Source organism: Carassius carassius, chromosome 8 (genome assembly GCF_963082965.1).
Source record: "Carassius carassius chromosome 8, fCarCar2.1, whole genome shotgun sequence".
In the NCBI taxonomy this organism is placed as follows: Eukaryota; Metazoa; Chordata; class Actinopteri; order Cypriniformes; family Cyprinidae; genus Carassius; species Carassius carassius.
The window spans coordinates 12,527,179-12,542,216 of NC_081762.1; the positions used below are offsets into that span (position 1 = coordinate 12,527,179).

The window sequence follows — 15,038 nt, forward strand, 5'->3', positions numbered from 1 at the left end:
TATATTCTTGCAATTTCAAATGTTTTCTTTTAAAATATATTTTAAAATGTGATTGTATTCCTATGATGGTAAAGCTGACATTTTTTCATTTGAGTTTGGAATGAATTATAGCTAATGCCCCTTTTTTACAGTTTCTGTTATTATCATTTAATAAGTGATGCAGAGTAAAAATTTGCATTGGCTTCTTTAAACAAAAGCTAGCATATTTTCTCACTGCATACATTAAACTCACTGACATCACAAATATTTTTGATAGTTAAACCATTCACCACGAGATGGCGCTCCAATGCACCGTTGCTCTGCATTGCTCTGCACAGTCTGCATTGTTGCTCTGATTTAGGCTGTCCATCTGACTTATTAAATTTCAGTTAAATTTACTGCCAATCATATATAAACATTTGAGCCATATATTTGAGAAATAGACAAGTTAATCAAATCGCCATACATCAAACAATAAAATGCATTAATACAAATGTATATTGTCATTTTCATTGAAGCCATATATTTTTCTCTTTCATCTTTAAAAACACATTTTGTTTATATCGACCAACCCTTCAAATCATAAGCCTACAATGCTTCCAATATTAATTCTAACTCCTGTTGTTGTAGATGATTATTTTAGTGCTGTTATGCATTCATATCTTCAAGTCATCATGCTTTGTTGCTATAGTAACATGAAAATTCTTGAATGTCTAATTATACCAAGGACAGAATGACTGTGAGATTGTGTTTGCGTGCGTGCGTGTGTGTGTGTGTGTGTTATAATTTAAAAGCTCACTGCGATATTCCTCCCCTCAATATCTCATCTGTCACTCGTCTTCATTTAATTGGCTGGGAATCCACCTACAAAGCCATTCCCACTTGTCTCATACCTCCAGGAACTTCAGAACTGGTGACTCTGTCCTCACAACTTCTTAAAGTCTTCCGTGATCGGAGCTCACGATGGTATCTCCACTCGCACTGCTCTTTCGATGCAGTGTAATGTGTCTTTATATTAAACCTCATCAATCCTTTTGTAATACTCTGTCAGTGATCACGGCTCCGCGGGCCTGCCCTTACAGCTCAGTGGCAGATATCTTGGGTTAATTAGCTCGGTGCTGTATTTAGTTGGGCTGTGATTCTCGCCCCACTGGAGGTTGTTTCTACTGAATCAGCGTCTGTTTGTTTGCCTGAGCTCTGTCGCTGCTGAATTAGCCTGCTTCCTAAAGGTAGCGTACACTTCAGCTCTCAACAGCGCTGTCACAATGGCCCTTTTTCCAGACGCTCTGAATTCAGCTCACACCATACTCAAATGGCAATTATTGGCATTCAAACAGGAGTCAGTCATTAAATGGATAGTTCACCCAAAAATGACATTTTGTTATTATTTATTCACCCCTCGCATTCTTCCTAACTCGTATGACTTCTGTGGAATACATTTAAGAATGTGTCAGTTGCTATTTTTAATGCAATTACAGTGAATGGGAACTGAAGCATTTAAGCTTTAAAAAGGTCACAAATAAAAGTGGTCCATATTTTTCCACATTTAATGAAGTTATGTGACTAGTTTATGTGAGTATCCAGTGAAGTTTATTCACCGATGATCAGTAAGTTGAACTTAAGAACCAGATCATTTGTACAATAAACAGTGTTGGGGTAGTTACTTAAATAAATGTAATTAGTTACTAGCTACTAATTACTTCTGTAAATTGTAATGAAATTACTTTACTAGTTACTGCATTTGAAAAGTGACTTCACTACTTATTACTTTACTTTTTTAGGGCCCTATAAAATCCGTTTTATTTTTTCTCAACTCCTTTTTAATGGTTACATTTAATTGTATTCATCAAAAAGCATGTCTAATTAATTTAATTTAGAACACTTATACATTTTCACAGCAATTTATTAAAAGTTTAACAAAAATTACATGTTTAGGGCTCTATGAAATGTTTTATTTTTTCTTCACCATATGCTTTATTTGTTTTAGCATGTGTAATTATTTAAATGCATAAAAACAAACCTTAATTTATTAAATTTTCTTAAAATAGCCTTATGAAATGTTTTTTTCCCCTCTGAAATTCTCTTGTGTATTTACATTTTTCTGGTTATCAAATGAAGGCTTAAAACATTCATTTAGATTTTCTTTTAAATTTAAATTATTTCTTTTTTCTTCTTCTGAGAAATATATTTTCAATCTGATTACGAACAACAAACACAAACTATGCAGCATATAGTAGTATTTACTTCGTTACCCAAAAAAGTAATATCGTTACTGTAATCCATTACTTTGTAACTCGTTACCCCCAACACTGACAATAAATGAATCTCTCTGACTTGTTTTGTGAATTGCTTCAATCAATTTATTGAAAAGATCAGATTCATTCATAATTTAGGTATTGCATATAGCACAAACCATGATGAAAAAATGAATATTTTCTGTGAATAACAACTTATGTAAGGTTTCGGAAGACAATTACATTGTTCTCTTTTTCCCTTGCCCAGCCGGGAACTGTGAAGCTGTCCAAACCCGTGGCCCTGTGGAGCCAGCAGGACGTGTGTAAATGGCTGAAGAAACACTGTCCCAATCAACACCAAGTCTACAGTGACTCCTTCAAGCAGCACGACATCACAGGTAAACACAGGCCCCCTGTCAGTCTTACAGTGATCTTGTCCAAGGTCAAATACCCACAGTCCAACGCTTACGCACGCATTCCACTAACATTAAGACATTCATAATGGCACTGCCATTAATTGCTGCCGGCTCAGCCTAGATGATTGCATTCTGATGTTTATTAGCTCAGCAGGGGTTCCTGTGTAGTTGAGGAGGCATGTCGGGGGAATTTATGTATGCTTGTGTCATTTTAATGTTGTAAGCTAACTTGTAGTGATGGATGAATGTACCACGGTTTTTCATGTTGTATTGTGCTTTAATGTGTTCCTACTTCAAGAAGCATTATAGAGATGAATTGCTTTCATGGTGCAGGCATAGCATCAAAATCAAATATGTTAACATTTTGTAGGTGTATACTGTACTACTATAACTTTTGTAGGTGTATTATATTATATTATATTATATTATATTATATTATATTATATTATATTATATTATATTATATTATATTATATTAGTGAATTTGTATTATTGCATTTTATTGAATTTTTTGTACTTATTTAAAAAGCTTTATCTAATTATAATGTACAGTTTATTACATTTTTATATATATAACTCTAAAATTGCCAACTTTGATTTGATAAAATACAAATGTTAAAATTTGTAGTTGGAAATCAGGGTCAATGGTATTTTATTCCCAAGATGTCCTTCTTATTAAAGTGGGAGATGAAGTATACCAAAATCAAACTTTGCGGTCAAATAGATCATGGAGTGATTTGCTCTGCTTTGTTTATAATCATGGCTTTCTTTGCAGTAGCGTAATCGCACAGTGCTGATGAACTGAGGTCCTTTAATCAAGAGCAGTCGTCCTGTAAATGTTCAGTTTCCAAGGTCTCTTGATGAAAAGCTTTTGTGGTGATTTATCATGATTTGGCCAACTGATCTCAACTGTCATGAGTAATGCTAACTAAAGCAGTGTTATGTCCATTCTGGATTGTTCTAGTTTGACTGGAAGAATTGTGAATGTGATTTGCATTAGGGTGATGCGTGATCCTATTAGACTAAATTCATGCAGAAAATATGCAAACTGCTCGATTTGATGATCCAGTATTAATTAACTGGAATAAGTTCATAAACATCAGGCCTTACCAATTAGAGACACAATACAATTTGCATCCATCTCTGGTCATACCATGCATAGCATAACACATTTCATTAGAGTAAACAGAGATGGATCAGTGCCAAATCACAAAAATACAATGTTAAAAACTAACTTGCTTGTGCAAAAGCATATTAAACAGATGCTTTCTTTTGTGTTTTTTTCCATACCACTGTGTGTTTCTGCATCTTAAACATTTTAAACAAATCTGAATGAATGAGATGCAGATCATTTGATCATTTGCACATCAGTTGAATTCTATACATCTCTAATATTGGACTATATTATGTGATAAACATTTATTTCTTCTTAACAACAATCTTATTTTATCTTATCATTTGGCCATATGTCTGAGAACCTGCATGCCATTTAGGTATTTTTTAATTCATATTTAATTCTTTTATTGTTTCAAAAGGTAAAAAAATAATGCATCCATCAGAGCTTCAAGGGATGTGGAGTTATAAAGTGAAGCCTCTGAAACTGGTATTGATTAATCATTATGTCTTCATCAGATCACATTTTAGAGTCCATTCATTCTGAAATTCACAGGATTTTTGAAGATTTCGCCAACGCTTTTATTCAGCTTTACATCAAACCAAGCAGCCTCAAATACAGCTTTGAGAGAGCATGAAATTACTAACTATTAAGTTACCTAATGACTTACTATTAAGTGTCGGTTTGTTTCCGTTTGAACCAGAGCGTAGTAAGATAAACCTTTGCATCGCCAAAATACGACTGTTGAGATTCTCCCTCACCACTTCGACACATCTCCCAAATCGCTCTGAGAGTTTGACTGGAACACCGAGCTGTCATTAAAAATGCATTAAAGCATATTAAGCCATAATTAGATATTAGTCCCTAATCTGCAGTAATTACAAAGACAGAGGCAGCGAGTGCTTTGGTAAATGAGTTAAGCACATATTTTTGATAGCGTAGGTGTAATCAGGGGAGAAGGTGCACTCATTTTGTGTAATATACAGCCAAGAAGATAAGAGAGAATGACTGAACCAGAGCTGCTCTGTCAGATACAATGAAAATCTGGGCTGGATTTCAAATAGACGTCAATCCCATGGGCCACAGCACAGTAGGGTTATGAAAATACAACACTATATAATACCACAATTAATGCTGTTAAATAACCAGCTGTTATTAGACAGATAGTGACTAATTAGACATTAAAATGAAATAATCATTCAAGAACTGTTGTGAGCGTTTTGCCAGTGTTTTTTATTTATTTATTTATGTACGCAAGGTCTAGCATAAGAATGATTGTCAGATGTGTTTTATGTGTTTAAGTGTTCATTTTTTAAGCATGTTTCACAGCAATTATGAAAAATGCCACTGTTCGGTCTGGTGTGGTTATTGGCAGCATCATCAAATCATACTGTAGTCCTAAATCATCCTGTTTCATGATCATTGGATCATTCTCTGTGGTTTTACAGGAAAGAAAGTAAAGTTTGACATATCTTCTGCTGCAGGAGGATAAATGAATCCAGTTGGGATGTTTCTAGTAAACTGGCTCTTCTCGTGCTTCCAAATGCACTGGACAGTCAATGTCTGTGCAGGCGTTCTGGCTCTTTGCTGGTCAGATCAGTCCAGAGAATACTGGGTGTGGTGAGACATTGGGTTTATTTATTTGACTTTAATAAGAGTTATAAACAACTCATGTAAAAGAGACTCCCATCAGGCAGCACACTGGTGGTCTTGGCAAAGTATATGAGCTTTTTTATGGACCATATAGACTGCATTTGTCATGCAGTCCCAGTTTGATCTTTCTGTTCACAGTGAATTTATATTTATTTGAGTTTCATATTTAACATGAAAATTATATGTTGTAAAATGGACATAGAAAATCGGATGTTTTCTGAAATGCCTCTTAAGACATTAATAGATCTTAAAAGATTCAACACGATTGCTTTAGAGTTAAACACATATTCAGGGCTAACACATAAATAGCTGCAATGATGTTTTCTCGAAAACATTCCCAGCTTCCACTCTGGGCTGAATCAAAGGACCCAAACTAGACATCGACCTAATGTCACACCCTCTATAAACACAATCCTGTCTGTAAACTGCATGTAATGACGTCTGCACAGTAGTGACTACAGTTTTACAAGTTATATGCATTCTTTGCTGGATTTTACATGGTACTTTCCATTTTTTTCAGTGTGCTGTTCAATGACTATCAGAGATGTGATGAGGTTGAGATAGCTGGTGAAAAGTAGCATAGGCTGAAGGTTTTCTGAATGATCTCGTTGGACTGAAATACCCAGTACTCTGATTATCTGGGACTGAATCAAAAATACATGGTCTCTTTCATTTGTTGGAATTGGCATTAAACCTGGACTTTGTGTCGCTAATTTGATACCAATGGATCTTAACCATTCATATTATATTTTTTGCTGTTACGATAAAAGGTTCATTAAAGTTAGGGAAGGAATTGTCCAATTATATCCAAATAATCTGCTTAATCCCAATGTAATTCAACTCTAGACTTCTGACTTCAAAGGAGCAGTCGTGTATATTTGGGATTCAGCACGATGTCTTTGCAGAACAGCACAGTTTCAGCCTTCGGTAGCACGGCGGTGATTTCCGCGAGCAGGATGATGAGGTATGAGCGTCTGAAATTGCAGTGTTCTGCAGGGATGCAATTCAGAGCCATCAGATCAATTTTTCAGTATTCTGGGGAGAAGGACGGAGAGGAAAGATCAGATTGAATTGTGGTGATGTTGGAGGATAAGAACATGATGTGGCCTGAATGAAACTACTGCAATTTTTGTGTTTCTAAGTATTCTGATGGGTGGGGGATGGGGGTGTACAGTGTTATTCTATTGATGGCTACATTAACAATTAATATTTTGGCTGCGATTACTTGCTTTTTCAAGCATTTTATCCATCGTGTTCTGATGGATGTAGAGGTGAGCGGTTTGCATGCCACTGTATATAGCGGATGACTCTCACAACTGATGTTTTTCTGGATGGAGTTTAATGAGCATCTTGATAATGCTGCAGTTTTACATTCTGGTGAAATGGAGGCCCGCGGCACAGCATCAAATTCTGCTGTAGAGAATGGGAATCCACATTACTCCGTGCTGGATTATGCCATGTTTTAGGTAACACTCAGGAGCACACAGTGTAAACGCACGCAAATCACCACAGAAAAACCAGACCGATTACTATTAATTTTAAATACTTAAATACTCTTATAATAAAACGGACTAATATGTAAGTCTCATAAGTTTTTTTTTCAAAAAAAAAAATCACACTGTGGTTTGTCTGAAAGGCTGCAAATATTCATTATTTAGTCTCCTTCACTACACAGTGGTACTGATATAAGCTAACTGCTAAAACACTTTGGTTAAAGTAGCAAAACCATGGCTATTTTTTAAAGGGGAGAATACATAGCTAGTTCTCAAACAGTGGATTATTTATCATTGTTATATATCGTCATATTGCCTAGTAAAACTGCTTAGTGTAAAGAATTAAGCCATTATAGAGGTAACAGAACTTTCTAGAAGCAGATTTGAAATGTGTATTGTGGATGCTATGCAAAAAAAATATCTTGACTTGAATGAACCAAGGTGAAAATTCTTACAATTAGAAATGCTGAACAACGAGAACGAGTCAATCTTTCGTTCGTTATCTGGCTCGGCTCTGTGTTCATCTTAAGTTCTCTCTTCACAGCAGTTCAGTCAGTGTACTGTTTGAGTAAATGAATTACTCCGGGATATTGGTTTGTTTTAACTCGGAGGGAGTGTCAGCCACATTAAAAAAGTTAACGGTTTAAGTCATTTGTGGATTAATGCGTATTGGAGACTCGAACTGTTTCAAACGATTCAGTTCGATTTGGTGAACTAGTTCAAAAAGATCCGGTTACATCGAATGATTCGTTCGCGCACCGGATATCACAAAACTGCAGTGTTTTGAAATCTCACAACAGACACGGAAGAGAAGACAATGCTGAATAAAGTCGTAGTTTTTGCTATTTTTGGACCAAAATTTTTTTTTTGGTGCTTCAAAAAATTCTAACTGACCCTCTGATGTCACATGGACTACTTTGAAGATGTTTTTATTACTTTTCTGGACCTGGACAGTATACCGTGCACACAGTTTCAATGGAGGGACTGAGAGCTCTCGGTAGGGCTGGACTATTATGGCCTAAAGTAAAAACCTTGATTAATTGAACACTTTACCTCGATTACAATTAATGAACGATTATTTTGTTTCGGTTTTTTTTTTTTTTTGCCCTCATAGTTCACTTACAAGGTTTGTACTGTAAACAGGGCCATAGTTGGGGTTTGCGGGGCCCCGGTTCAGGTTGTACCAGTGAGCCCTGTTTGAAAGTGTTTAATTTGTATGTTCGTTCTGTTTATTTGTTCATCAACATGCCCGCCACGTCCCAGAATGCAGCGCGACACCCAAGCCCTATTAGGCGCGGTCACTTTAAGAGACAATGAATGCATCCAATATAATACACATACGATTTTTTTCTCAACTGTTTACTTTAACTTAAGACATAACTGACAATACAATCCAAGACAGGTATTTTAACATATTTTTTATGTATTTGTCGGTACAAGAGCAAAAACAGACAAATTCTGTGTTAAAGTGTTTTAAAACGCCTCTCTCTGTGTGAGCCCTGAACACCAGAACACCGCGGTGCTGAAGTGGGCTCTTACACATCCTTTTCTGTTTGTGCGATTTGTTTTTGTTCGTTAATGTGCAGGAGGAGAACTTTACAAACAAGAGCTCAGATCGGTGTTGCTGTCTGTGAGACGCGGCTCTCTCTCAGCATGCGCACCGAGCACAGCGCGCGAGTAACCAGCTACTCAGTTCAGCTTTTCCGCGTCTTGTGTTTGAATGCTTTAAAGTATTTTGAATGGTTACATTTGCAAGTGGCAAGGCTTAATAACACTTGAAAATGATACGCTTTTTTTCACTAAACAAAGTTTAGTGAAGACTCAAGGCTCACTGCTCGCGCGCCATCACTATGTGTTGAACGGGCGTTCACCTCCGTGTTTTGCTTTTATGCCACCGACTGGTAGAATCATGTGGCTACACACGCTTTTAAGGGCGAAGTATTAACAGGAAATAACCGACATGGGAAAATTACGTCGGTTAGAGGTTCTAAATTTCGGTTTCGATTACTTTTCGATTAATCGTCCAGCCCTAGCTCTCGGACTAAATCTAAAATATCTTAAACTGTGTTCCGAAGATGAACGGAGGTCTCACGGGTTTGGAACGACATGAGGGTGAGTTATTAATGACATAATTTTGATTTTGGGGGAAACTAACCCTTTAAGATCACGTTGGAATGATTAACACTTACTGTATCAACATAGCGTTAATCAAAAGCAGAGGAATTTAATGCAGACATTGATAAGGGCTATGGCATAACTTACCCCTTATTGATGTCTGCAGAAAATACCTCTGCTTTTCCAGCTTTCGAACCCTGAAAAAAGTTTTTCACAACGTCCGTGCAAATGGCTATGGCAAATGATGTAAAGTGAGCCATAACCACTCTAACGGACCTTAAGTAGAATAATATAAACATTAATAATATCAAATGTCTACATTCACTATATTATCCAGTCTCCGCTGTACCGTGACCTTAATTCCCAGAATGTATTGCCACTGTGACGGCATTCCCATTCTCTATAGGATCTTTCCAAATGCGTATGTCATGTGGAAAGACATGGTATGTTATGATTGCTCATTCATAATGGTTTGCCACTCTGGTGGTCACATAGTTGATTGATTTGACTGTCCCAGTTGACTGTTTTAGTTTTTCAGAGTAAAATCCGAAATTTTTGCAGCACTAGAGCCACCAAATGGAATCGCCAAAAAATTGTGGTCAAACAGGTTTCTAGATAAAAACTGCCCCCGTCTGCTATTGGTCTAACATGCATAAGCCCCACCCCCAAACTGTTGGTTGAGCCACTGTTGCTATGTCAGGCTGGGGATTCTAAAACAAAAAGTTCAATGCTTTGATATTGCCTCAGTGCCTGCAGATGACTTTCTTATGGCTGTCTTTTCATATTAAGCTGGGATACGAGAGCGTATTTTACATTTACACACTTAAACTGCTTTTAAATTATGCTGATTTTCCTCCTTGAAGTCATTAAGTAAAAGTTACGTTCACAATCAAGTGTGGGGTTGTTGCCAGCACAAATGCACATCGCTAAGCATCAATGTCTTTCTCTCCCTTTCTCTCCTTATGTTCTATTCATCCCTGTTACTCTTACTATCTGCCCTCTTTTGATTAAATTCCAAATGCCATTGTCCTTTTATCTAGTGATCAATATGGGCTCAGCAACAGGACAGTCCAAATAATGATAACAGTTCAATCTCCTTCAAGTGATTTGGACTTATTAAGTTGTCCTAGGGATGTCCTAGGAACTTTAGGAACACTGAAGATAAGCCGTTGCAGGACTTGACTTTGTATTTTTTCTTCTACACTTGTACTTTAGGCTTGTATTTCTTTATATAACTATATGGCAGTTGAACAGAAAAGTCATGTGATTGAAACGGGTGAATATGAACCTTACATCAATCCTTCTGAACAAACATGAACTTCACTGATGATGTTTATACTTACCAGGGCCAAACCAAATGTTTTACTTTATAGACTTTTGTAGTTTTAATGAGAACAATGTAAAGGTTTCTTTATAATAGGCCTACTATTTTACTACATTAAAAAAAAAAACTTTGAAAAATGCTGAAATGCTGAATTTTGGACATTTCTCCATTTGATTATATATGTAATATAGAAAATAATGTAATATATAAAAATATATTCTTCCATTTTTTGAGTAAATGTAGCAGAACATTCCATTCAGCATCAGATTTACAGATTTTAAAAAAGATTTTTGAATTCTCACTGGCATTTTTCATTTAAAATTTGGTCCTCTGCCATGTAAAGTAGGTAATTTTGCAGCATAATCTTGCCTGTTGGATGGTACTCTGTATGGATCTGCGTAGGGACGTACTTGGCAGCTATGCACTCAGGCTCTGCGATAGTTTGAGGGGCTAGCGAGCCTGCCAGGTTGTGTGTCTATACGTGTGTGTATGTGTGATAGAAAGAATGAGAGCATGAGAGGTCCTCTTGGGACTCATGAATGCAGCTGCGGTTAAACTATGTGAAGTATGCTACAGTATCACCTGAGGAGTTTCCTTCACCAGTCCAAGCAGCCTCAGTGTTTCTCAAGTACAGTCCTGCTTGTTCACCATGAGAGTTTTGTCAGAGAAATTGAGGTTAATTTCCATCTTTATAGGCCCCAGAGCCGCCCCAGCCCCTTCTCTTTCTCCTTCTGTCTGTCATCCCTTCTGGTTGTTGGAGAAGTAATTAGCCAGGCTTTTGGATCACATGTAAAAGGGACAGGTCCCTAGAGTGACAGTGGAGGGAGAGAGAGCTTTAAGCTGATCCATTCATCAGGACTGAAGACTAGTATGCCAGTCCAGCAACCGGAGGGAGAAAGAGAGTGAATTTATCTGCCCTAATGTCTAACATACTGTATGTGGATTGCAGCTCCTATAATATAATTATATGTTTGTGATTTTAAATGTTGCTTGCAAACCATTTAATCTACTACTTTTTGTGTATGCATCATTTAGGCTCTGATTTGAGATTGTAGCCTTAGTTAAATGGTTATTGTAGTAGCACTGTATAACAGTCACAACAGTATTCAGAAGAAGCCAAGGGTGGAGTGTGATTTCCAGCTGATCAGTATGCTGAAATACAAAATGGTGTTAAATTTTTGAAACCATTTCTCTGTTAGTTGCACAAAGATAAGTAGACACAGGAACGTGAACAAAGAAAACCGCAGTGATGGTGTTTGCACTAACACCTTGCTCAGCTCCTACTGGAAGGATCGGCAAGAGACTTTAACGTCATTAAAACATGAAAAGGCCATTTTCACCACTCAAGGGCAAACAGACACATGATACACAGGCTGCATATTTTTATAGCATGAAACATACATTTAATTTCTAATTATTTTTATTATAATTATTTAATATTTCATTATAAATAGTAATACATTAAATTAAAAAAATAAGTTACAGATTGAGCAGTAGTTGTAATAAATTTCTTTGTTCTTCTTTTACATTTGACAGAAATAGTCCGTTTTTGCATTTTGCTAATTGTTTTGTTTAGTTAGCTTTCAATATGATTTTTGGGAATAGTCTCAAAAAACTCAATATTTGGACATATTTATATTTTGAATCATCTTTAAGTGAAGCTCTATGTTTAATGTTATTTGCGCAATAGATGACCAACGCATCTTGTGTCTATAGCAGACAATAATTTATGCTTTTTTGTTTTCTACCAGACTAAATTCTTTTGCATCCTTATCTTGCTGAGACAGCTGTTACCCAGTGACCTGTTCTTCCTGCTAAGTAACATCTAAGAAACATCTCAAATGTTTTTGTTGGACAGTTATTTGTTTAGAATGGCACCTTTCCCATTTTTTTTCTCATGCACTCGCATGTGTACTGTAACTCTTTTCCCATCTGTATATGTATTCCGCTCTTATTTTCTTTCTTTTCTGTTTTCACACTCTCTTCTCTTCTGTTCTTTAACCAGGCTTTGACTCATCTTCTCAGTGAAACACTTATGGCAGTGATTCAGAGAGAAGGCACGCCGAGTTTCTGTTCCTCATTGAGGCGTTTCAGCCAAATGCTGCCAAATGAAGGGGTAGTTTGGCACTCTACCAACATACTGAAATACCTTACCCCGATCACCTCAACCTACACGCCTCACACATACTCCAATTTTCTGCTTCTAATGTTCCGTGACTAAAGAGGCCCCATCTGTGCTCATGGCGCCTCAATATTCTATTTAGAAATATAGATGGCATCAAAATGTGATACCGTTTGAGTTGATCAGACACAATAAAAGGGATTTTTTTGTTCTCATATTGCTTTATTGTAGGCTGTCCTATAAAATGATTCTAAAGAAAAGGCCATGTACATCTGTTTTTACTTTAAAAGAATCTTGTTCTTCTTAAGTATCTGACTTTTTCCCCAAGAAATATAAATGAACATCAAATCACTTCAATTTAACCGAGAATACAGAAAATAAAATGTTCAGAGAATGTATTTAATGCAGGACTCAACAGTACGGAGGGCCTGATGGCCCAGGGCCAGTGTAAATTTGGAGTCAGTTACTGTGTTGAGATGTTTGGTCATGTATATTTGTTTTATGCCTTGCAGATTTAAACATTTGGCTTTTTGCAATGTGTTGAATATTGTTCTTGCTAATTATACTGATTTAAATGTCACCAATGTAACATCATTATTATTATTATTATTATTATATAGAGAGGCAGTTTTGCTGAGTGATTTGGGATCAGTATCAGTTAGAATGGTTTGAATATTAAAAAAAAAAAATCACCATATGCAATCTAGTGCATTTCTTTTTTTCTTCTCCACATTACTCTTCTCCAAGTTATTGCTTATTTTAATCATAAAGCTTACTACATGTATTATTTTATTTGCTATTTTCTAACAGATGTTTCCTGCCTTTTAATTATTGTAATTTTACTGACTTTTTACAGGCTGTCGTTTACTGATAAACAGTGGTACTTAATTTTTCTCTGTGTTCCCCTTTGTCCTTTTAATTTCCGGTTTTTGCATTACCACATGAAATGCTCTCCAGTGGGTAAGGGTCAGCTAAATTGTTTGTTTGGTTAGCTTTCAGTGGATTTTTTTTCCTCTTCACCAGAGACATGCTGCGATTTAAACACGACCATTAAGAGAGAGCGAGGGAACAAGTGACAGGAGCAGAGCATCCACACTCATAATGCAACATAATCACTGAAAATTGTACTGTGCTCCATCTGAATACCATCCTTTCCGTAGATAATGATACAGTGTTTTATCTCTTTCACGAAAAACATCCAAATTAAAAATTTTCATTGCAGTGTAAATGCATTTGCAGCCTTTCTGCTTCGCTACCTCAAGGCGTTGTGTGAGATGGTACAATGGCTTTTTTAACTTTATTGTGCACAAATGGCAGCTGTTAACTGGGGCATTGACAGGCGCTATTATGACTTTTATCAGCACAGATATGAGGAGAATATTTGTGAGGCGATGATTAAAAATGACAGTGAACTTCATCTGACCTTGATCATATTTCTAGCTTTAGGAAAAAATTCCAGTCTATTTCGTTTCACTAATTACAATATATTCTCGTTAGGTTCTTGTAATTTAGGTTATTACAATACTCAATCCGTTTTTCCACAAGGGAATTATAATAGCGCCGAATAATTGGCAAGTACAGTTATTCTTTATTTGTTATAAATGTGCAATTTGTAATGATTTTTTTCTTTGTACAGCCCAGCTTGGATTCATGTTCGTGTGTTTGTGTGTGTGCAGGTCGAGCTCTGATGAGGCTCACTGACAGGAAGTTGGAGCGTATGGGCATCATGCAGGAGAGTCAGAGACAGTACATCCTACAGCAGGTCCTCCAGCTCCGCGTCAGAGAAGAGGTCCGCACTCTGCAGCTGCTCACCCAAGGTACATACACATACACACACACATGTACAGCTATGCATATAGACTTCTGATCTTTTTCATTTAAACTGATTAGACTTTCTTCACTTTAACCCTGCCTTAATAGATTTTAATTAATGGATAACTACCCTTTTATGAAGCTGTTTTATGAACCTTTTTTTACTTGAATGTAGAACGTGTAGTTAAGCCTATGTAGTAGTAATCTTTGTCCTGTCTTCTTGATCTTGTTGAGGGCCCCTCACACTCTTAATGAAAAAGTTATTGCAGAATTGCAATTCAAAGAAACTCATATAAGAGTCATTTTTAACTAGAAATGCAAAGTGTGTCAAGACCATTTTTAAACTTGAAACTTATAGTTTAAAAAGCCATCAATCTATGGACCGACAGATGGAAAGATAGACAGATAGATGGTTGGATGGTTAAAGAGATGTATAGATGCATATTGTATATGGACGGATAGATAGATAGATAGATAGATAGATAGATAGATAGATAGATAGATAGATAGATAGATAGATAGATAGATAGATAGATAGGAACTGTAAAAAAAGCTGACTGCATGCCTTGCATATCTGCATGTGCACAGACCTCACTCAAGTTCAACAGGATTCAAATCTGTTGACCTCCATCTTTACTGGCTAACTATTCCTTGAAAGAGAGAGTTAGTGATTGAAAAGGAGAGAAAGAGAGTTATTATTTGGTGAAGGCCCCAGCTGTCACTGCTGTTTTTTGCCTTCTTTCTGAAATACAAACTAAACTAAACAATGATGTGCA

At 36.4% G+C, this 15,038-nt stretch overlaps 1 protein-coding gene across 5 annotated transcripts in view; it reads left to right on the forward strand.

Moving 5' to 3' along the window:
* samd12 (sterile alpha motif domain containing 12) overlaps positions 1–15,038 on the forward strand; it is an 89,158-nt gene that overhangs the window by 23,132 nt on the left and 50,988 nt on the right. For all 5 annotated transcript variants that reach the window (XM_059556214.1, XM_059556209.1, XM_059556210.1 and 2 more), the window contains exons 3-4: positions 2,482–2,611; positions 14,127–14,267. In XM_059556214.1, the coding sequence (XP_059412197.1) occupies positions 2,482–2,611; positions 14,127–14,267 (271 nt within the window). The remainder of the gene's footprint in view (positions 1–2,481; positions 2,612–14,126; positions 14,268–15,038) is intronic.